General features: G+C 48.2%; 1 protein-coding gene across 2 annotated transcripts in view; it reads right to left on the minus strand.

Moving 5' to 3' along the window:
• Window positions 1-926: 926 nt before the first annotated feature.
• The window catches only part of LOC148148597 (angiotensin-converting enzyme 2-like), an 86,168-nt gene continuing 60,826 nt past the window's right edge, over window positions 927-26,268 (minus strand). The window contains exons 15-18 of one of the 2 annotated variants that reach the window (XM_087993068.1): window positions 7,661-7,761; window positions 5,287-5,403; window positions 2,761-2,955; window positions 927-1,908 (exon numbers count right to left, since the gene is read on the minus strand). In XM_087993068.1, the coding sequence (XP_087849194.1) occupies window positions 1,773-1,908; window positions 2,761-2,955; window positions 5,287-5,403; window positions 7,661-7,761 (549 nt within the window). In that variant the 3' untranslated portion in view covers window positions 927-1,772. Of the gene's footprint in view, window positions 1,912-2,760; window positions 2,956-5,286; window positions 5,404-7,660; window positions 7,762-26,268 lie in introns of both variants that reach the window. The other variant, XM_087993067.1, reaches the window with a different exon arrangement.

The following is a 26,268-nucleotide window of genomic DNA, read 5'->3' on the forward strand; positions in this document are numbered from 1 at the left end:
TCAGAGATTAGCTGTGATCTTATTGAATGTTGGAATAGGGCTGAGGGGCTGAATGGCCTCCTCCCTTTTTAAGGTCCCAGAGTTCCTAGAATCCTCTGTGGGATGTGCCCTCCCATTGAGAGCACATAACCCTCTTCCTCCTCCCAGTCCCCCAGGTTTGTCCTATTTGGTGTGACCTCTTTTCATTCTCTCAGACATGGTTCACCAGGACATTGTCTCCAGATCCTGCACTCCAGCCCTAAGTGGGAGCAACTTGCTTCGGATATCTCCTTTTTAATGAGCAGGGAAAGAACGTTGTCACCAACTCGGCCCTTTCATGTAGGTCATTGATACTTCAGGCTCCAACATTGGGTCCATAGCGTTGGCATCACAAGTGCACATCTAAACACTACTTCAATGTGATGGGATTGTCTGCCTCTCCCACCCTTACAAGCAGTGAGTTCCAGATTCCCACCACCTCCTGGGTGAAAACAGTTTTCCTCACCTCTGCTCTAAGCCTCCTGCCCCTTCCCTTCAATCTATGCCTCTGTTCATTAACCCCTCCAACAAGGGGAAAGGTTTCTTCTTGTCCGCCCTATCTCTGTGCCTGATAATCGGATACACCTCAATCACTTCCCCTCACGATCTCCTCTGCCCGAAGGTGCATAGTTGCTGAGTTGTCGTTTCCTCTCACGGATGCCCATGCTGACGGCGACCGGTGGGACAACGTGCACATAAAACATCTTCCTCAAGATGATGGCCTTCTTCCTCCCAGTCGAAGATTGGATTCCGGACTTGAGCTTTTTTGCGGTTTTCTAACGAGAAAACGGATGTTGCAGATTGCAATTCAACCAGCTGCCCAATTAGAGCAATCAGAGATGTCAAGACTGCGTCCATATATCCCGACAGTCAAGAAGGGATTAACACAAGCAAACAAAAGCCTGGGGTGCCTTTATGCCTTTATTTGTCTCGAAGCATTACAGCAGATTTAGGCCACAATGAAGGGAGTCTATTATTTGAAATCAACGCTCCATGGTGTCCAATGGATTTGATGGCATGGGTCAGCCTTAGTTTGAGAAATGAACATTTTAGGGACCTTGAATTCATTCACCTTTACTGATCCTCACTGTATAAAACTGGAGAGGGAAGTCGTGTGGGCCAGATTCTGTCATCCTCCCTGACTCCAGGCAAATAATGGACAGGATTCAGTGGTTGTCGCTGGGTGGTCAGAGAATTAACAGGGTAGAAGTGGGTACTGCAGATGCTGGAGATTAGAGTCAAGATTAGAGTGGGGCTGGAAACGCACAACAGGTGGGGCTGCTCCTCGGATGCTGCCTGACCTGCTGTGCTTTTCCAGCACCACTCTAATCTTGACTCTGGTCATGAAATCAGCTACATATCCTGTTCTGTCACTGCTGTCGGTTTACAAAGTACTAGTTCCCTGTGTTCACATCAAGGTGAACTGCCAATGGGAACTAGTGGCTAATACCTGTGATGACATATTGGGAAGTCTACACTGAATATTTTACAATAAAATTGCTTGTCTCTTGGCATCGGAGGGCCCTGATTAACAGCTTCACAGAGGAATGGTACTCTTTATTGGGAACCAATGTGTAGGCTCATTGAAGTTGAGTAAGTCTGGACTAAACAGTCAAAACTTTGTAAAATTTGAGCTAATTCTGTTACCAGATATTAACTGTAGTAATTGAACTGCATGAAAAGCTTCAGTACACAATTCCATAACTTCCAAAGGCAGACCAAGTACAATTAGCAACGTCTGGGATTGGTTGAGTCTACATCTCCGTGCTCAATGTATCTGTGGTGAAAGCTGGATTTTTAATCCCCTTCTCAAACTCAATCTCCTCAGAAACCACTGCAGGTACATCTTTGGTCTTTTGGAATTCATCGTCCTCGGCGTCACCTGATTTTCTGCTATTGAGGAATAAACAACGATATTTCACTTTATTTCAGAATGCACAATTATTACACAGTAAACACCGACACATACCCATGGCCACAATTTCAATTCAACACGTCATCAGCAGTCTATTATCCTACAATCCCAGTTATTCCCATAATTCTCACTGATCCCAATAATCTTCACTGATCCTCACAATCATCTCTGATCCTCAGAATCTCCACAAATGCCCATAATCCACAATGATCCCACAATCCCCCATGGATCCCATAATCCAAATTGATTCTCAGGCTCCCCACTGATCTCAAAAATCCCCATTAATCCCCAATTTTCTCATAATCCTCAGCAATTCCCAAAATCCTCAGTGATCCCCATAATCCCCATTGATTCTCAGAGTCCCCAGTGATCTAAAAATTCCCAATAATTCCCAGCTTCCCCATTGATCCTCATAATTCCCAAACACTCCCACAACTGCCAGTGACCCCCATGATTAGAGTGGTGCTGGAAAAGCACAGCGTGTCGGGCAGCATCCGTGGAGCAGGAAAATCAGTGAGCCCCATCCTACCCACTGATCCCCATAATCCACCCTGATCCCTGCAATCCTCACTGATCCTCGCAATCCACAATGAGCTCCAGAGTCCACACCGATTCCTGAAATCTCCACTGGTTTCCCTAATCCGCAATGATCCCCAGAGTCTACACGGAGCCCCTGGAGACCTCACTGTCACCCATTTCGTTTGCTGATTCTCACAATCCTCATTAAATCCCCCTCCCCCCCCCAATGATTCCCCCAAGCTGTCCCCCTAAAGCCCTCAGCAATCTCTGCACCCATTTGTGCCAGCCCACAGCATCTCTGCACTTACTGTCTTCTTGCCCGAATGCCACCGATGATCAGGATGGTTAATCCAATGCAAACCAGGCCAATGATAACGCCAAAGATGATCAGCCACACTGCCACAGTGGCCTCCTTTTGCGGTGCCAGCGTTGGCGGAATGCCAATAAACTCAAGTGTCTTATCATTTAACAGAAAAGCACTGTTAAACCGCTCCCTGTTCTTCCTGTGACAGGGCACAACATAAGACAGGAGTGGTGTTAGTGACTCTCAAACAGCGTGTTCGAAATTACTCCTCATGATGATTAATTATTCGGAATACGGGATACCGCCAATCCTTCAATAAAGGGATCTAGCCCATTACATTCTGTGACAGGATACAGAGATCTTTTAGCAATGCTTAGATCTTCCAGCCGCTGTCTTACCACAAGCCTTCAACCTCCTAGTTTAGAGACATCAATTTGAAAGGGGATGAGAATTTGATGTGAACATTTTGAACGTTTGTACATTATTAATATCTAGGGTAAGTTTTGATTATTAAACTCAGACCTAGTACATTTTCATTCGGAACTTGTTCCCTTTTACCAAGTTTCCATATCTCCAATGAAAGGCAATTCAACCGCTGCACCCGGCCTAGGCATCAACGGTGTTAACATCACTGAATTCCCCCACTATCCATACCCTGGAAGTTACTGTTGATTAGACATTTAACTGCGCTCACCACACAAATGCAGTGGCGACAAGAGCAGGTCAGACACTAGGAATACTGCAGTGAGTAACTCACTTCCTGACTCCCCAAAGCGTATTCACCATCCACAAGGCACAAGGCAGGAATGCGATGGAATACTCCCCACTTGCCTGGATGGGTACAGCTCCAACAACACTCAAGAAACTTGACCACATCTAGGACTAAGCAACCCACTTGAATGGCACCACACCCACAAGCATCCACTCCCTGCACGCCACCGACACTCAGGAGCAGCAGTGTGTACTATCTACAATTCACTGCAGCAATTTGCCCAGGCTCCTTCGACACCAGCTTTCAAACCCATGACCAGTTCAGGATGAGGCCAGCAGATTCATGGGCACACCACCACCTGGAAGTTCCCCTCCAAGGCACTCACTATTCTGACGTGAAAATATATTGTCGCTCCTTCACTGTCACTGGGTCAAAATCCTAGATACCCTTCGAAGGGCATTGCAGGTGGTCATTCACTCCAAGGACCTCAGGGGTTCAGATAGTGACTCTCCATCACCTTCTCAAGGGTTATCAGGACAACTCCAAGCATACTGATGTAAAGGGGAAACTTTTTATTTACTATGTGAGTAGACAACACTGATTGGTTGGCATATAGCCTTTAATTGGTAGAGGTTTTGCGATGGAGAATGCACCAGTTAGATGATGAGTGACAATTAACTTTCAAATTTAAACCAGACTGGTTGACTCAGATTGGTCAAGGCATTCAGAAATGAACAACAGATTGGCTGTCACCTACTTTGTTTTGTTTCGACAGAAGTAATTTGCATAATGGCCTTACTGTCTACAAGAAACGGAAGTCTGTCTATTAATATATGCATTTTCCAATATATACAAGTGCACCAGACTGCAAGCCTGACTATCTTAAACTGATTGTCAACATAATTCTTAGCATACACAGGATTGTTCACCAAATGTTGTCCAACCAGGCTTCGCATTGAATATTGAACACCATGTTTGGTGCTTTGCTAACCTAGTCTGCTTTGTACTTTCCTTTGTTCACAAATCGCAAAATGTTGTCTTCAAACCCCAAAAGGATGTTCTGATATCACACAAATGTGTGATGCGGTTAATGAATTTCAGTGCCGGTGTAATGGCAGGAATGTCAGCTATGCATCCCAAAGGCGAGTAGATCATGTCAAATAGCACAACACTTTGCTGTTCATGACAAGAACATACCCAAGTGGCTTGTGCTTGCAAAACTCAAAACATGGTGTCTAACATTCAATGTGATTCCATGATTGGACATCATTTGTTAAACAACCAAAGTCTGCTAAGAATTACAATTATAATAACTTTAGGATTCTCTGTGAAGCTTACATTGGGGTGCTCCTGTATGTACCAGAAGCTAAATATATGATATATAAGGCCCTGTGCTTTACAAATTGAAAAAGCATGTGCACACACTGCACTTGTTTCAACTTGACAATGTAGGTGACAGCCATTGTAGGGCTCATTCCACAGAGTAATTCCATCTTCAATCAGAGTCAACTTGCCCGGTTCACGTTTTAGTACAGTTTGGCAGTGAACTGTTAGTCATCAGCTATCTGGTGTATTCTCCATGACAGCAACCCTGACCAATCAGAGTCTAATCCCCAATCAATGAGCACAGTTGCATAAATTTGGCCATGAATGTTGGTTTTCCCCTTTATTGATATTCTTGTGAATTGTCTGAATGAGTTTAAGATGAGAAACTTCCACCTGAGGTGCCTTTTTAAAACAATATTCAATCTCTGTACTGGTAACTGAGTAAATACTACATTGTTAGCCACTTCAATGCCAAAGCGTTTTCGGTGATACCTGATAGCTTGTGACACCTCTGCCTTTGGAATAATTTCAGAGAGGTTCTTTGGATTCACAACAATGAAATAAAAGGAGATCCTTTCTGTTTCATCGAATATATAAACATTTTCCATCCTGTGCAGAAGATAATAATAATAATTATTATAAAGGCAGCACAGTGGGGGACACTTCTAGGTAATGAGCAGATACATTTGAGAGACCTATGCGCAAAGTGGGTCCAAACTGCGCTGTTGGATGCGGTGTCAAATCTGGGCCCCATTCCCGAAGATCTTCAAACCCCTGTTCACCTATTCAGGAAATATTGCTGAACAAAGAGACCTTGGATGCAGGTTCATAGCTCCTTGAAAGTGGAGTCGCAGGTAGATAGGATAGTGAAGAAGGTGTTTGGTATACTTTCCTTTATTGGTCAGGGTATTGAGTACAGGAGTTGGGAGGTCATGTTGCGGCTGTACAGGACATTGGTTAGGCCACTGTTGGAATATTGCGTGCAATTCTGGTCTCCTTCCTATCGGAAAGATGTTGTGAAACTTGAAAGGGTTCAGAAAAGATTTACAAGGATGTTGCCAGGGTTGGAGGATCTGAGCTACAAGGAGAGGATGAACAGGCTGGGGCTGTTTTCCCTGGAGCGTCGGAGGCTGAGGGGTGGCCTTATAGAAGTTTATAAAATCATGAGGGGCATGGATAGGGTAAATAGGCAAAGTCTTTTCCCTGGGGTGGGGGAGTCCAGAACTAGAGGGCACAGGTTTAGGGTGAGAGGGGAAAGATATAAAAGAGACCTAACAGGTAACTTTTTCACACAGAGGGTGGTACGTGTATGGAATGAGCTGCCAGAGGAAGTGGTGGAGGCTGGTATAATTATGACATTTAAGAGGCATTTGGATGGGTATATGAATAGGAAGGGTTTAGAGGGATATGGGCCGGGTGCTGGCAGGTGGGACTAGATTGGGTTGGGATATCTGGTTGGCATGGACGGGTTGGACCGAAGGGTCTGTTTCCATGCTGTTCATCTCTATGACTCTATGAGTGACCAAATCTCCTGAAGAGAAGCCCCCTAGTGCCCCCAGTCCCAGCAGAACCTGTGTTATGCACTTGCCAGTGTTGGACTGGGGTAGAATAAGTCAGAGGTTTCACAACACCAGGTTACAGTCCAGCGGGGCTCCACATGGCGTAGGGGCAGCGCTCCTAAAGCTTGTGATTTTTCAAATAGACCTGTTGGACTGTAACCTGGTGTCATGAGACTTCTGACATTCCCGATGAAGGGCTCATGCCCGTAACGTCGACGCTCCTGCTCCTCGGATGCTGCCTGACCTGCTGTGCTTTTTCAACACCCCATTCTCGACACTGACTTCTGATTTTGTCCTGGCATCACATTTACCCCAGCTCAGGGATATCGGGCAGTGGGCTGAGTGCCGGTGTGTCGGAGTTGGCACAGCACAAGTAGACACCAGGCTCGGTGGGGGGTGGCTGGGGGTGGGGGCAAGTTGGGGCAGAGGGATCCTGTTGCCCTGTTCTGCAGTCGATAGGAAAGCTGACGGGGAGAATATGTGGGGAAATCCTGGAGGGCCCAATACAGCCTGTTAACCAACGCGCAACACAATAGCTCCGAGCCAGAGCGGCTATATTTCTCAGAAAGCATGGAGACCGGCGTGGACAGAGCTGCCAGCTTGCTCCGGGGATGGTGGGAATGCCCTCCCAATTGCCATTGAGCCTCAACTGCTACCCCTCCCCCAACCTCCCAAAACAGAGGAACAGGGCATCAGAGGGCCCGGTTTCCGTGGTAGGCACAGTGTTTACAGTGTAGGTGCAGGAGCAGGCCATTCAGCCCCTGCAGCCTGCTCTCCCCCTTTTGGCAAGACTGCGGCCTCATCTCTACCTTTCCGCGGAGCCCAGATTCCACAATCTCAACCTTACAAATGTTCACTAAGCCTGATTTTCTTGGCTTAAAAGACTGAGAGAAAAGACATTTCTGCTTCTCTCCATCCCCCCGCACCTCATCACTAGACGGGCATTGAAGAGAGCTGCGCTTATTCATAATGTCCATTACTGTTGCAGAGTCTCAGAGTTTAACAGCACTGAAAGAGGCTCTTCAGCCCATAACGTCCATACTATTCACAACTAGTCACAACTATTCCAATCCCATTGACGTGACATTGCTTCTCGGTGAAGCTGAGACAGGGTACATCTTCCTTAAACCCTCACTTCCTCCTCGTTTCCCAATGATTCCCACTTACTTCCATATTTATTTGTTTCCTTCGGTTGCTCCCCCAGCCCCCACCAGTTTGTTTACCACTGTAACGATGTCGATGGTGCACCGAGTACCGTGGGGGCGTGGGGGGAGGGGTGCTTGGGAGAGAGAAATAGATTCACTCACTCGAAGCTGATGAGCTGATTTCTCGACTCCTCCCAGTACTTCCTCATGGAAAAGGCGACGGTTGATCGGAAAAAGTACTTCTCGCTCACATCCCAGGGGTACTGAGGTCAAACAAGAAGCCTTTGTGTTAATATTCACCCAGAGCGGAGGATGCAGCTCTTTATCCCTTGGTCTAAGCTCAGCACATATCGTCCAATATCACAAATGCTTTGGGGGAACACTTTACAGAAATAAGCTGCCATTGATTAGTTTTCTTACTTTTCATGGCCCAGAGCCTGAATTTAACGACCAAATATTAGTGACTGTGCAATGAGGCAACTGTAAAGACATAAATCTGACTCGTCCAAACTATGAAAGCTAAACATTTCACTCAGCGATAATGTTAGCGTTGTTTCTGTTCCCATTGGTAACAGCACCAATTCGAGTGTTCACATTGGCGATACGACTGCAGCAGTTGGGAATCTGTATCACTAGGTGCCTCAGTGACTAGGCCATTTGTATTTGCCTCATGGTCGTGGGTTCAAATCGCACTCCAAATATGGCAGCATATCACCCCACTCTGGTACTCCCTGTGCAGCACTGAGGGAGACCTGCACTGTCGGAGATGCAAGGTGTTAAAATGCCTGCCTTCTCAGGTGATGGTGAAAGTGGTTCTGTTTTGAACAAGAGTAGCTAACTTTGTCCCGCATTTACCAGGCCAATGTTTACCCCTCGACCAAAGTCAGATCGCAGAATCCCTCCAGTGTGGAAGCAGGCCATTGAGCCCATCGAGTCCAAACCGCCCCTCTGAAGGGCATCCCACCCAGACCCATCCCCTTATCCTATCCCTGTAGGAGCAGGCCCCTCCTCCATCCCTGTAGCTCCCACGGCTAGTCCGCCTAGCCTGCACATCAATGAACACTATGGCCAATCCACCTAGCCTGGACACCATTGGATTATGGGACGAGACCCACGCAGACACGGGGAGAACGTGCAAACTGCACACAGACAGTCATCCAAAAGGGGAATTGATCCCAGGTCCCTGGCGCTGTGAGGCAGCAGTGCTAACCACTGAGCCACCGTGCCGTCAATAAACAAAGGCGAGAGTTATACAATTAAAAGTAGGGCCTTGGGCAGTGCTGTAGAACAGACAGACCTAAGGGTTCAGGTACACAATTATTTGAAGTTTGCATTGCGTCCAGACAGGACGGTTAAGAAGGCGTCTAGCACACTTGCCGTCATTGCTCAGACCTTTTAGTATAGGGATTAGGACGTTATGTTGAGGTTGTACAGGATGGCAGTGAGGCCCTTCCTGGATGACTGTGTGCAGTTCTGGTTATGTTGTCCCAGGTAGGATATTGTTCAGCCGGAGAGGGTTCAGAAGAGATTTACCAGGATCTGGCCAGGAATGGAGGGTCTGAGTTATAAGGAGAGGCTGGATGTGCTGGGACCTTTTTTCACTGGACTCTGGGAGGTTGAGGGGTGACCTTATAGAGGCTTATAAAAGGGACACAGATAAGGTGATTGACAATGGGTTTTTTTCCCCTGGGGTAGGGGAGTTCAAGACCATTTTTAAGGTGAGAGGAGAAAGATTTAGAAAAGACATGAGGACGTTTTCTTTTACATAGAGTGGTTTTTGTGTGCAATGTGCGTCCACAGGGAAGTGGTGGATGTGGGAACAGTTACAATGTTTAAAAGATATTTGGATAAGTACGTGAATTGGAAAGGTTTGGAGGGATATGGACCAAGCGCAGGCAGGTGGGATTGGTTTGGTTTGGGATTATGGTCTGTTTCCGAGCTGTATGACCCTATGACATGTTGAACATACAGGGTAACACCTGGATCAAAATCATTCTGGCAGTGGGGTTTAATCCTTAGAAAATCATACCCTCCAGCCCCAGCACCAAACCCAATCTAATCTTTCCTGTTTGAAAAGACGGGTTTAAAATGATTTCCTTTCCTTACTTCTTGTTCTCCTGAATTCCCAATCACCCAATGCAAAAGCAAAAGCGAAAGCATTAATTTCCAGCAAGTGGCCTATCATTGGCTTAATACCTTATCGATTTTTCAGGCAATCCTAAAGTGAGGATATTAAAGACATGGCCATTACATGATAACACCATAGCAACCTGTGAGTCATATTATATAGCCTAATATATAAGGCCCTGCCCATCCAGTATTGTCAGAAGGACATACTTAGAGCATAGGACATAGAACAGTACAGCATAGGATAGGCTCTTTGTGCCAAATGTGATGCCAAATTTAACTAATCCCTGGTCCATATTCCTCCATTCCTTGCACCTACCACTCTCTGTGTAAAAAAACTTGCCTCTGACATCTCCTTTGAATTGTCCCCCTCTCCCCTTGAAAGCTTGTTCCTCAGTATGAGAGGGGGTCACAATAATTCGTGCATGAGGGAACAGTCACAGCTCTCAGAGGGTTAATTGCGATGTCATTTATGCTGACAAGGTTAAGCTTTTAACCATCAATAGCAATCCTGCGCCATAAAAAAATGACCATCAAGGTAATAAAATTTGTCAGCAGAACTCGCAGCCTGCAGGTTAACCATGAGATGGCAACTTCATGTTAGCAAGAACAATAATGATCCAAGTTAATCGCCTCTGAACAATGATCAAAAAGGGGAAAGTGATACTGCTTTCCGGTGAGGCACTCCACAGTGTATATTGTAAGTGAATCAATTACACTGAATCACTGTCATTGCAGAGGGATAGTCTAGTCAGTCAATGGCCATCATGAAGAGACACTGTCAGAGAGTAAGACATGAGGGTGAAGAAAGTATTGAACCCATTGGGTTTAGAGTGACAGATTATGTACAGCTATCTGCACAATCGCAGAGAAATAAAATCACGATTCGTTTGGAGAGATACAGAAATTGCTGGGGAAGCTCAGCAGGTCGTGACGGCATCACTGAAAAGAAAATAGACTTAACGTTTCAAGACCAGTGACCTGTTCTGAGAAAGAGTCACCAGGCTATTTATGCAATTCTGCTTTCAGCCCAGAGATGCTGCCAGACCTGTTGAGTTCCACCAGCAATGAATCTTTCAGATTTCCAGCATTGGCAGTGCTTAGATTTAATTTACTGTATGGACATTCATAGCTAAATATTTTAAAACAAGACTGTGTGATGGACCATTAATCAACCCTGAGATACCCACTCCTATACCCACTGTCTACCCTGTTCATTCACCCACTCCTATACCCACTGTCTACCCTATTCACTCACCCACTCCTATACCCACTGTCTACCCTATTAACTCACCCACTCCTATACCCACTGTCTACCTTGTTCATTCACCCACTCCTATACCCACTGTCTACCCTGTTCATTCACCCAATCCTACACCCACTGACTAACCTGTTCATTCACCCACTCCGATACCCACTGTCTACCCTGTCCATTCACCCACTCCTATACCCACTGTCTAACCTGTTCACTCACCCGCTCCTATACCCACTGTCTACCCTGTTCATTCACCAACTCCTATACCCACTGTCTACCCTGTCCATTCACCCACTCCTATACCCACTGTCTACCCTGTTCATTCACCCACTCCTATACCCACTGTCTACCCTGTCCATTCACCCACTCCTATACCCACTGTCTACCCTGTTCGCACACCCACTCCAATACCCACTGTCTACCCTGTTCATTCACCCACTCCTATACCCACTGTCTACCCTGTTCACTCACCCACTCCTATACCCACTGTCTACCCTGTTCACTCACCCACTCCTATACCCACTGTCTACCCTGTTCATTCACCCACTCCTATACCCACTATCTACCCTGTTCATTCACTCACTCCTATACCCACTGTCTACCCTGTTCATTCACCCACACCGATACCCACTGTCTACCCTGTTCACTCACCCACTCCTATACCCAGTGTTTACCCTGTTCATTCACCCATTCCTATACCCACTTTCGACCCTGTTCATTCACTCACTCCTATACCCACTGTCTACCCTGTTCACTCACCCACTCCTATACCCACTGTCTACCCTGTTCACTCACCGACTCCTTTACCCACTGTCTACCCTGTTCACCCATTCACTCCTATACCCACTGTCTACCCTGTCAACTCACTCACTCCTATACCCACTGTCTAACCCTGTACACTCACCCACTCCTATACCCAGTGTTTACCCTGTTCATTCACCCACTCCTATACCCACGGCCTACCCTGTTCACTCACCCACTCCTATACCCACTGTCTACCCTGTTCACTCACCCACTCCTATACCCACTGTCTACCCTGTTCACTCACCCACTCCTATACCCACTGTCTACCCTGTTCACTCACCCACTCCTATACCCACTGTCTACCCTGTTCACTCACCCACTCCTATACCCACTGTCTACCCTGTTCACTCACCCACTCCTATACCCACTGTCTACCCTGTTCACTCACCCATTCCTATACCCTCTGTCTACCCTGTTCACTCACCCACTCCTATACAAAGTCTACCCTGTTCAATCACTCACTCCTATACCCACTGTTTACCCTGTTCATTCACCCGCTCCTACACCCACTGTCAACCCTGTTCATTCACTGACTCCTATACCCACTGTCTACCCTGTTCACTCACCCACTCCTATACCCACTGTCTAACCCTGTTCATTCACCCACTCCTAAACCCACTGACTACTCTGCTCATTCTCCCACACCTATACAAAGTCTAACATGTTCATTCACCCACTCCTATACCCATTGTTTACCCTGTTCACTTACCCACTCCTGTACCCACTGTCTACCCTGTTCATTCACCCACTCCTATACACACTGTCTACCCTGTTCATTCACACACTCCTATACCCTCTGTCTACCCTGTTCATTCACCCACTCCTATACCCACTGTCTACCCTGTTCACTCACCCACTCCTATACCCACTGTCTACCCTGTTCACTCACCCACTCCTATACCCACTGTCTACCCTGTTCACTCACCCACTCCTATACACACTGTCTACCCTGTTCACTCACCCACTCCTATACCCACTGTCTACCCTGTTCACTCACCCACTCCTATACACACTGTCTACCCTGTTCACTCACCCACTCCTATACCCACTGTCTACCCTGTTCATTCACCCACTCCTATACAAAGTCTACCCTGTTCATTCACCCACTCTGATACAAAGTCTACACTGTTCACTCACCCACTCCTATACCCACTGTCTACCCTGTTTATACACCCACTCCTATACCCTCTGTCTACCCTGTCCACTCACTCACTCCTATACCCACTGTCTACCCTGTTCACTCACTCACTCCTATACCCACTGTCTACCCTGTTCACTCACCCACTCCTATACCCACTGTCTAACCCTGTTCAATCACTCACTCCTATACCCACTGTCTACCCTGTTCATTCACCCACTCCTATACCCACTGTCTACCCTGTTCAATCACTCACTCCTATACCCACTGTCTAACCCTGTTCAATCACTCACTCCTAAACCCACTGTCTACCCTGTTCACTCATTCACTCCTATACCCACTGTCTACCCTGTTCATTCACCCACTCCTATACCCACTGTCTACCCTGTTCAATCACTCACTCCTATACCCACTGTCTAACCCTGTTCAATCACTCACTCCTATACCCACTGTCTACCCTGTTCATTCACCCAATCCTACACCCACTGACTAACCTGTTCATTCACCCACTCCGATACCCACTGTCTACCCTGTTCACTCACCCACTCCTGTACCCACTGTCTACCCTGTTCATTCATCCACTCCTATATCCTCTGTCTACCCTGGTCACTCACCCACTCCTATATCCACTGTCTACCCTGTTCACTCACCCGCTCCTATAACTACTGTCTACCCTGTTCATTCACCCACTCCTATACCCACTGTCTACCCTGTTCATTCACCCACTCCGATACCCACTGTTTACCCTGTTCATTCACCCACTCCTACACCCACTGTCTACCCTGTTCATTCATCCATTCCTATAAACAATATCTACCCTGTTCATTCACTCACTCCTATACCCACTGTCTACCCTGTTCATTCACCCACACCTATGCCCACTGTCTAACCCTGTTCACTCACCCACTCCTATACCCAGTGTTTACCCTGTTCATTCACCCACTCCTATATCCACTGTCTACCCTGTTCACTCACCCACTCCTATACCCACTGTCCACCCTGTTCACTCACTCATTCCTATACCCACTTTCGACCCTGTTCATTCACTCACTCCTATACCCATTGTTTACCCTGTTCACTCACCCACTCCTATACCCACTGTCTACCCTGTTCACTCACTCACTCCTATACCCACGGCCTACCCTGTTCATTCACTCACTCCTATACCCACTGTCTACCCTGTTCACTCACCCACTCCTATACCCACGGCCTACCCTGTTCAATCACTCACTTCTATACCCACTGTCTACCCTGTTCATTCACCCACGCCTATACCCTCTGTCTACCCTGTTCATTCACCCACTCCTATACCCACTGTCTACCCTGTTCACTCATCCACTCCTATACTCACTGTCTACCCTGTTCACTCACCCGCTCCTATAACTACTGTCTACACTGTTCATTCACCCACTCCTATACCCACTGTCTATCCTGTTCATTCACCCACTCCTATACCCACTGTCTACCCTGTTCATTCACCCAATCCTACACCCACTGACTAACCTGTTCATTCACCCACTCCTGTACCCACTGTCTACCCTGTTCATTCAACCACTCCTATACCCACTGTCTACCCTGTTCATTCACCCACTCCTATACCCACTGTCTACCCTGTTCACTCACCCACTCCTATACCCACTGTCTACCTTGTTCATTCGCCCACTCCTATACCCACTGTCTAACCTGTTCACTCACCCGCTCCTATATTCCCTGTCTACCCTGTTCATTCACCCACTCCTATACCCACTGTCTACCCTGTTCATTCACCCGCTCCTATACCCACTGTCTACCCTGTTCATTCACCCACTCCTATACCCACTGTCTACCCTGTCCATTCACCCACTCCTATACCCACTGTCTACCCTGTTCACTCACCCACTCCTATACCCATTGTATACCCTGTTCATTCACCCACTCCTATACCCACTGTCTACCCTGTTCATTCACCCACTCCTATACCCACTGTCTACCCTGTCCATTCACCCACTCCTATACCCACTGTCTAACCTGTTCACTCACCCGCTCCTATACCCACTGTCTACCCTGTTCATTCACCCACTCCTATACCCACTGTCTACCCTGTCCATTCACCCACTCCTATACCCACTGTCTACCCTGTTCATTCACCCACTCCTATACCCACTGTCTACCCTGTCCATTCACCCACTCCTATACCCACTGTCTACCCTGTTCGCACACCCACTCCAATACCCACTGTCTACCCTGTTCATTCACCCACTCCTATACCCACTGTATACCCTGTTCACTCACCCACTCCTATACCCACTGTCTACCCTGTTCACTCACCCACTCCTATACCCACTGTCTACCCTGTCCATTCACCCACTCCTATACCCACTGTCTAACCTGTTCACTCACCCACTCCAATACCCACTGTCTACCCTGTTCATTCACCCATTCCTATACCCACTGTCTACCCTGTTCACTCACCCACTCCTATACCCACTGTCTACCCTGTTCATTCACCCACGCCTATACCCACTGTCTAACCAGTTCATTCACCCACTCCTACACCCACTGTCTAACCTGTTCACTCACCCGCTCCTATACCCACTGTCTACCCTGTTCATTCACCCACTCCTATACCCACTATCTACCCTGTTCATTCACTCACTCCTATACCCACTGTCTACCCTGTTCATTCACCCACACCTATACCCACTGTCTACCCTGTTCACTCACCCACTCCTATACCCAGTGTTTACCCTGTTCATTCACCCATTCCTATACCCACTTTCGACCCTGTTCATTCACTCACTCCTATACCCACTGTCTACCCTGTTCACTCACCCACTCCTATACCCACTGTCTACCCTGTTCACTCACCGACTCCTTTACCCACTGTCTACCCTGTTCACCCATTCACTCCTATACCCACTGTCTACCCTGTCAACTCACTCACTCCTATACCCACTGTCTAACCCTGTACACTCACCCACTCCTATACCCAGTGTTTACCCTGTTCATTCACCCACTCCTATACCCACGGCCTACCCTGTTCAATCACTCGCTCCTATACCCACTGTCTATCCTGTTCATTCACCCACTCCTATACCCACTGTCTACCCTGTTCACTCACCCACTCCTATACCCACTGTCTACCCTGTTCACTCACCCACTCCTATACCCACTGTCTACCCTGTTCACTCACCCACTCCTATACCCACTGTCTACCCTGTTCACTCACCCACTCCTATACCCACTGTCTACCCTGTTCACTCACCCACTCCTATACCCACTGTCTACCCTGTTCACTCACCCACTCCTATACCCACTGTCTACCCTGTTCACTCACCCATTCCTATACCCTCTGTCTACCCTGTTCACTCACCCACTCCTATACAAAGTCTACCCTGTTCAATCACTCACTCCTATACCCACTGTTTACCCTGTTCATTCACCCGCTCCTACACCCACTGTCAACCCTGTTCATTCACTGACTCCTATACCCACTGTCTACCCTGTTCACTCACCCACTCCTATACCCACTGTCTAACCCTGTTCATTCACCCACTCCTATACCCACTGACTACTCTGCTCATTCTCCCACACCTATACAAAGTCTAACATGTTCATTCACCCACTCCTATACCCATTGTTTACCCTGTTCACTTACCCACTCCTGTACCCACTGTCTACCCTGTTCATTCACCCACTCCTATACCCACTGTCTACCCTGTTCACTCACCCACTCCTATACACACTGTCTACCCTGTTCATTCACACACTCCTATACCCTCTGTCTACCCTGTTCATTCACCCACTCCTATACCCACTGTCTACCCTGTTCACTCACCCACTCCTATACCCACTGTCAACCCTGTTCACTCACCCACTCCTATACCCACTGTCTACCCTGTTCACTCACCCACTCCTATACACACTGTCTACCCTGTTCACTCACCCACTCCTATACCCACTGTCTACCCTGTTCACTCACCCACTCCTATACACACTGTCTACCCTGTTCACTCACCCACTCCTATACCCACTGTCTACCCTGTTCATTCACCCACTCCTATACAAAGTCTACCCTGTTCATTCACCCACTCTGATACAAAGTCTACACTGTTCACTCACCCACTCCTATACCCACTGTCTACCCTGTTTATACACCCACTCCTGTACCCACTGTCTACCCTGTTCATTCAACCACTCCAATACCCACTGTCTACCCTGTTCATTCACCCACTCCTATACCCACTGTCTACCCTGTTCACTCACCCACTCCTATACCCACTGTCTACCTTGTTCATTCGCCCACTCCTATACCCACTGTCTAACCTGTTCACTCACCCGCTCCTATATTCCCTGTCTACCCTGTTCATTCACCCACTCCTATACCCACTGTCTACCCTGTTCATTCACCCGCTCCTATACCCACTGTCTACCCTGTTCATTCACCCACTCCTATACCCACTGTCTACCCTGTCCATTCACCCACTCCTATACCCACTGTCTACCCTGTTCACTCACCCACTCCTATACCCATTGTATACCCTGTTCATTCACCCACTCCTATACCCACTGTCTACCCTGTTCATTCACCCACTCCTATACCCACTGTCTACCCTGTCCATTCACCCACTCCTATACCCACTGTCTAACCTGTTCACTCACCCGCTCCTATACCCACTGTCTACCCTGTTCATTCACCCACTCCTATACCCACTGTCTACCCTGTCCATTCACCCACTCCTATACCCACTGTCTACCCTGTTCATTCACCCACTCCTATACCCACTGTCTACCCTGTCCATTCACCCACTCCTATACCCACTGTCTACCCTGTTCGCACACCCACTCCAATACCCACTGTCTACCCTGTTCATTCACCCACTCCTATACCCACTGTATACCCTGTTCACTCACCCACTCCTATACCCACTGTCTACCCTGTTCACTCACCCACTCCTATACCCACTGTCTACCCTGTCCATTCACCCACTCCTATACCCACTGTCTAACCTGTTCACTCACCCACTCCAATACCCACTGTCTACCCTGTTCATTCACCCATTCCTATACCCACTGTCTACCCTGTTCACTCACCCACTCCTATACCCACTGTCTACCCTGTTCATTCACCCACGCCTATACCCACTGTCTAACCAGTTCATTCACCCACTCCTACACCCACTGTCTAACCTGTTCACTCACCCGCTCCTATACCCACTGTCTACCCTGTTCATTCACCCACTCCTATACCCACTATCTACCCTGTTCATTCACTCACTCCTATACCCACTGTCTACCCTGTTCATTCACCCACACCTATACCCACTGTCTACCCTGTTCACTCACCCACTCCTATACCCAGTGTTTACCCTGTTCATTCACCCATTCCTATACCCACTTTCGACCCTGTTCATTCACTCACTCCTATACCCACTGTCTACCCTGTTCACTCACCCACTCCTATACCCACTGTCTACCCTGTTCACTCACCGACTCCTTTACCCACTGTCTACCCTGTTCACCCATTCACTCCTATACCCACTGTCTACCCTGTCAACTCACTCACTCCTATACCCACTGTCTAACCCTGTACACTCACCCACTCCTATACCCAGTGTTTACCCTGTTCATTCACCCACTCCTATACCCACGGCCTACCCTGTTCAATCACTCGCTCCTATACCCACTGTCTATCCTGTTCATTCACCCACTCCTATACCCACTGTCTACCCTGTTCACTCACCCACTCCTATACCCACTGTCTACCCTGTTCACTCACCCACTCCTATACCCACTGTCTACCCTGTTCACTCACCCACTCCTATACCCACTGTCTACCCTGTTCACTCACCCACTCCTATACCCACTGTCTACCCTGTTCACTCACCCACTCCTATACCCACTGTCTACCCTGTTCACTCACCCACTCCTATACCCACTGTCTACCCTGTTCACTCACCCATTCCTATACCCTCTGTCTACCCTGTTCACTCACCCACTCCTATACAAAGTCTACCCTGTTCAATCACTCACTCCTATACCCACTGTTTACCCTGTTCATTCACCCGCTCCTACACCCACTGTCAACCCTGTTCATTCACTGACTCCTATACCCACTGTCTACCCTGTTCACTCACCCACTCCTATACCCACTGTCTAACCCTGTTCATTCACCCACTCCTATACCCACTGACTACTCTGCTCATTCTCCCACACCTATACAAAGTCTAACATGTTCATTCACCCACTCCTATACCCATTGTTTACCCTGTTCACTTACCCACTCCTGTACCCACTGTCTACCCTGTTCATTCACCCACTCCTATACCCACTGTCTACCCTGTTCACTCACCCACTCCTATACACACTGTCTACCCTGTTCATTCACACACTCCTATACCCTCTGTCTACCCTGTTCATTCACCCACTCCTATACCCACTGTCTACCCTGTTCACTCACCCACTCCTATACCCACTGTCAACCCTGTTCACTCACCCACTCCTATACCCACTGTCTACCCTGTTCACTCACCCACTCCTATACACACTGTCTACCCTGTTCACTCACCCACTCCTATACCCACTGTCTACCCTGTTCACTCACCCACTCCTATACACACTGTCTACCCTGTTCACTCACCCACTCCTATACCCACTGTCTACCCTGTTCATTCACCCACTCCTATACAAAGTCTACCCTGTTCATTCACCCACTCTGATACAAAGTCTACACTGTTCACTCACCCACTCCTATACCCACTGTCTACCCTGTTTATACACCCACTCCTATACCCTCTGTCTACCCTGTCCACTCACTCACTCCTATACCCACTGTCTACCCTGTTCACTCACTCACTCCTATACCCACTGTCTACCCTGTTCACTCACCCACTCCTATACCCACTGTCTAACCCTGTTCAATCACTCACTCCTATACCCACTGTCTACCCTGTTCATTCACCCACTCCTATACCCACTGTCTACCCTGTTCAATCACTCACTCCTTTACCCACTGTCTAACCCTGTTCAATCACTCACTCCTATACCCACTGTCTACCCTGTTCACTCATTCACTCCTATACCCACTGTCTACCCTGTTCATTCACCCACTCCTATACCCACTGTCTACCCTGTTCAATCACTCACTCCTATACCCACTGTCTAACCCTGTTCAATCACTCACACCTATACCCTCTGTTTACCCTGTTCACTCACTCACTCCTATACCCACTGTCTACCCTGTTCAATCACTCACTCCTATACCCACTGTCTAACCCTGTTCAATCACTCACTCCTATACCCACTATCTACCCTGTTCATTCACCCACTCCTATACCCACTGTCTAACCCTGTTCACTCACTCACTCCTATACCCACTGTCTTACCCTGTTCATTCATCCTCTCCTATACCCACTTTCTAACCCTGTTTATTCACCCACTTCTATATCCACTGTCTAACCCTGTTCACTCACTCACTCACTCACTCCTATACCCACTGTATACCCTGTTCATTCACCCACTCCTATACCCAGTCTACCCAAGTTCATTCACCCACTCCTATACCCACTGTCTAACCCTGTTCACTCACTCACTCCTATACCCACTGTCTACCCTGTTCAACCACTCACTCCTATACCCACTGTCTACCCTGTTCAATCACTCACTCCTATACCCACTGTCTAACCCTGTTCAATCACTCACTCCTATACCCACTGTCTACCCTGTTCATTTACCCACTCCCAGACCCACTCTCTAACCCTGTTCACTCACTCACTCCTATACCCACTGTCTTACCCTGTTCATTCATCCTCTCCTATACCCACTTTCTAACCCTGTTCACTCACTCACTCCTATACCCACTGTCTAACCCTGTTCACTCACTCACTCCTATACCCACTGTCTAACCCTGTTCACTCACTCACTCCTATACCCACTGTCTACCCTGTACATTCACCCACTCCAATACCCACTATTTACCCTGTTCACTCACTCACTCCTATACCCACTGTCTACCCTGTTCAATCATTCACTCCTTTACCCACTGTCTAACCCTGTTCAATCACTCACTCCTATACCCACTGTCTACCCTGTTCATTCACCCACTCCCAGACCCACTGTCTAACCCTGTTCACTCACTCACTCCTATACCCACTGTCTTACCCTGTTCATTCACCATCTCCTATACCCACTTTCTAACCCAGTTCACTCACTCACTCCTGTACTCACTGTCTAACCCTGTTCATTCACCCACTTCTATACCTACTGTCTAACCCTGTTCACTCACTCATTCCTATACCCGCTGTATACCCTGTTCATTCACCCACACCTATACCCACTATCTACCCTGTTGACTCACCCACTCCTTTCCCCACTGTCTACCCTGTTCACACATCCACTCCTATACCCACTGTATACCCTGTCAACTCACCCACTCCTATACCTACTGTCAACACTGTTCACTCACTCATTCCTATACCCACTGACTACCCTGTTCATTCACCGACTCCTATACCCACTGTGTACCCTGTTCATTCACCCACTCCTATATCCACTGTCTACCCTGTTCACTCACCCACTCCTATACCCACTGTCTACCCTGTTCATTCACCGACTCCTATACCCACTGTCTAACCCTGTTCATTCACCCAATCCTACACCCACTGTCTACCCTGTTCACTCACCCACTCCTATACACACTGTCTACCCTGTTCATTCGCTCACTCCGATACCCACTGTCTACCCTGTTCACTCACTCCCTCCTATACCCACTGTCTACCCTGTTCATTCACCCACTCCTATACCCACTGTCGACCCTGTTCATTCACCCACTCCTATATCCTCTGTCTACCCCGTTCACTCACCCACTCCTATAACCACTGTCTACCCTGTTCACTCACCCGCTCCTATAACTACTGTCTACCCTGTTCATTCACCCACTCCTATACCCACTGTCGACCCTGTTCAATCACCCACTCCTATATCCTCTGTCTACCCTGTTCACTCACCCACTCCTATACACACTGTCTACCCTGTTCATTCACTCACTCCGATACCCACTGTCTACCCTGTTCACTCACCCACACCTATACCCACTGTCTACCCTGTTCATTCACCCACTCCTATACAAAGTCTACCCTGTTCATTCACCAACTCATATACCCACTGTCTAACGCTGTTCACTCACCCACTCCTATACACACTGTCTACCCTGTTCATTCACTCACTCCGATACCCACTGTCTACCCTGTTCACTCACCCACTCCTATACCCACTGTCTACCCTGTTCATTCACCCAATCCTATACAAAGTCTACCCTGTTCATTCACCCACTCCTATACCCACTGTCGACCCTGTTCATTCACCCACTCCTATATCCTCTGTCTACCCTGTTCACTCACCCACTCCTATACCCACTGTCTACCCTGTTCACTCACCCGCTCCTATAACTACTGTCTACCCTGTTCATTCACCCACTCCTATACCCACTGTCTACCCTGTTCACTCACCCACTCCTATACACACTGTCTACCCTGTTCACTCACCCACTCCTATACCCACTGTCTACCCTGTTCATTCACCCACTCCTATACAAAGTCTACCCTGTTCACTCACCCACTCCTATACCCACTGGCTACCCTGTTCATTCACCCACTCCTAAACAAAGTCTACCCTGTTCATTCACCCACTCCTATACAAAGTCTACCCTGTTCATTCACCCACTCCTATACCCACTGTCTATCCTGTTCACTCACCCACTCCTATATCCACTGGCTACCCTGTTCATTCACCCACTCCTATACCCACTGTCTACCCTGTTCACTCACCCATTCCTATATCCACTGTCTACCCTGTTCACTCACCCACTCCTATACCCACTGTCTACCCTGTTCACTCACCCACTCCTATACCCACTGTCTACCCTGTTCATTCACCCACTCCTATACACACTGTCTACCCTGTTCATTCACTCACTCCGATACCCACTGTCTACCCTGTTCACTCACCCACTCCTATACCCACTGTCCACCCTGTTCACTCACTCACTCCGATACCCACTGTCTACCCTGTTCACTCACCCGCTCCTATAACGACTGTCTACCCTGTTCATTCACCCACTCCTATACCCACTGTCTACCCTGTTCATTCACCCACTCCTATACCCACTGTCTACCCTGTTCACTCACTCACTCCGATACCCACTGTCTACCCTGTTCACTCACCCGCTCCTATAACTACTGTCTACCCTGTTCATTCACCCACTCCTATACCCACTGTCTACCCTGTTCACTCACTCCCTCCTATACCCACTGTCTACCCTGTTCATTCACCCACTCCTATACCCACTGTCTACCCTGTTCATTCACCCACTCCTATACCCACTGTCTACCCTGTTCATTCACTCACTCCGATACCCACTGTCTACCCTGTTCACTCACTCCCTCCTATACCCACTGTCTACCCTGTTCATTCACCCACTCCTATACCCACTGTCGACCCTGATCATTCAACCACTCCAATACCCACTGTCTACCCTGTTCATTCACCCACTCCTATATCCTCTGTCTACCCTGTTCACTCACCCACTCCTATACCCACTGTCTACCCTGTTCACTCACCCGCTCCTATAACTACTGTCTACCCTGTTCATTCACCCACTCCTATACCCACTGTCTACCCTGTTCACTCACCCGCTCCTATAACTACTGTCTACCCTGTTCATTCACTCACTCCGATACCCACTGTCTACCCTGTTCACTCACCCGCTCCTATAACTACTGTCTACCCTGTTCATTCACCCACTCCTATACCCACTGTCTACCCTGGTCATTCACCCACTCCTATACAAAGTCTTCCCTGTTCATTCAACCACTCCTATACCCACTGTCTACCCTGTTCATTCACCCACTCCTATACCCACTGTCTACCCTGTTCATTCACCCACTCCTATACAAAGTCTACCCTGTTCATTCACCCACTCCTATACAAAGTCTACCCTGTTCACTCACCCACTCCTATACCCACTGGCTACCCTGTTCATTCACCCACTCCTATATCCACTGTCTACCCTGTTCACTCACACACTCCGATACCCATTGTCTACCCTGTTCACTCACCCACTCCTATACCCACTGTCTACTCTGTTCACTCACCCACTCCGATACCCACTGTCTACCCTGTTCATTCACCCACTCCTATACCCACTGTCTACCCTGTTCACTCACCCACTCCTATACCCACTGTCTACCCTGTTCACTCACTCACTCCGATACCCACTATCTACCCTGTTCACTCACCCACTCCTATACCCACTGTCTACCCTGTTCACTCACCCACTCCTATACTCACTGTCTACCCTGTTCATTCACCCACTCCTATACCCTTTTTCTACCCTGTTCATTCACCCACTCCTATATCCACTGTCTACCCTGTTCACTCACCCACTCCTTTTCACACTGCCTACCCTGTTCATTCACTCACTCCGATACCCACTGTCTACCCTGTTCATTCACCCACTCCTATACCCACTGTCTACCCTGTTCACTCACCCACTCCTATACCCACTGTCTACCCTGTTCACTCACCCACTCCTATACCCACTGTCTACCCTGTTCATTCACCCACTCCTATACCCACTGTCTACCCTGTTCATTCACCCACTCCTATACCCACTGTCTACCCTGTGCACTCACCCACTCCTATACCCACTGTCTACCCTGTTCATTCACCCACTCCTCTACCCTTTTTCTACCCTGTTCATTCACCCACTCCTATATCCACTGTCTACCCTGTTCACTCACCCACTCCTATACACACTGTCTACCCTGTTCATTCACTCACTCCGATACCCACTGTCTACCCTGTTCATTCACCCACTCCTATACCCACTGTCTACCCTGTTCACTCACCCACTCCTATACCCTTTTTCGACCCTGTTCATTCACCTACTCCTATACCCACTGTCTACCCTGTTCATTCACCCACTCCTGTACCCTTTTTCGACCCTGTTCATTCACCTACTCCTATACCCACTGTCTAACCTGTTCACTCACCCACTCCTATACCCACTGTCTACCCTGTTCACTCACCCACTCCTATACCCACTGTCTACCCTGTTCATTCACCCACTCCTACACCCACTGTCTACCCTGTTCATTCACTCACTCCTATACCCACTGTCTACCCTGTTCATTCACCCACTCCTATACCCTTTTTCTACCCTGTTCACTCACCCACTCCTATATCCACTGTCTACCCTGTTCACTCACCCACTCCTATACACACTGTCTACCCTGTTCATTCACTCACTCCGATACCCACTGTCTACCCTGTTCACTCACCCACTCCTATACCCACTGTCTACCCTGTTCATTCACCCACTCCTACACCCACTGTCTACCCTGTTCATTCACCCACTCCTATACCCACTGTCTACCCTGTTCATTCACCCACTCCTATACCCTTTTTCTACCCTGTTCATTCACCCACTCCTATATCCACTGTCTACCCTGTTCACTCACCCACTCCTTTTCACACTGCCTACCCTGTTCATTCACTCACTCCGATACCCACTGTCTACCCTGTTCATTCACCCACTCCTATACCCACTGTCTACCCTGTTCACTCACCCACTCCTATACCCACTGTCTACCCTGTTCACTCACCCACTCCTATACCCACTGTCTACCCTGTTCATTCACCCACTCCTATACCCACTGTCTACCCTGTTCATTCACCCACTCCTATACCCACTGTCTACCCTGTGCACTCACCCACTCCTATACCCACTGTCTACCCTGTTCATTCACCCACTCCTCTACCCTTTTTCTACCCTGTTCATTCACCCACTCCTATATCCACTGTCTACCCTGTTCACTCACCCACTCCTATACACACTGTCTACCCTGTTCATTCACTCACTCCGATACCCACTGTCTACCCTGTTCATTCACCCACTCCTATACCCACTGTCTACCCTGTTCACTCACCCACTCCTATACCCTTTTTCGACCCTGTTCATTCACCTACTCCTATACCCACTGTCTACCCTGTTCATTCACCCACTCCTGTACCCTTTTTCGACCCTGTTCATTCACCTACTCCTATACCCACTGTCTAACCTGTTCACTCACCCACTCCTATACCCACTGTCTACCCTGTTCACTCACCCACTCCTATACCCACTGTCTACCCTGTTCATTCACCCACTCCTACACCCACTGTCTACCCTGTTCATTCACTCACTCCTATACCCACTGTCTACCCTGTTCATTCACCCACTCCTATACCCTTTTTCTACCCTGTTCACTCACCCACTCCTATATCCACTGTCTACCCTGTTCACTCACCCACTCCTATACACACTGTCTACCCTGTTCATTCACTCACTCCGATACCCACTGTCTACCCTGTTCACTCACCCACTCCTATACCCACTGTCTACCCTGTTCATTCACCCACTCCTACACC

Source organism: Chiloscyllium plagiosum, unplaced genomic scaffold (assembly GCF_037043375.1).
Source record: "Chiloscyllium plagiosum isolate Xiang-an unplaced genomic scaffold, Cpla_swu_hap1 HiC_scaffold_12, whole genome shotgun sequence".
Taxonomy (NCBI): Eukaryota; Metazoa; Chordata; class Chondrichthyes; order Orectolobiformes; family Hemiscylliidae; genus Chiloscyllium; species Chiloscyllium plagiosum.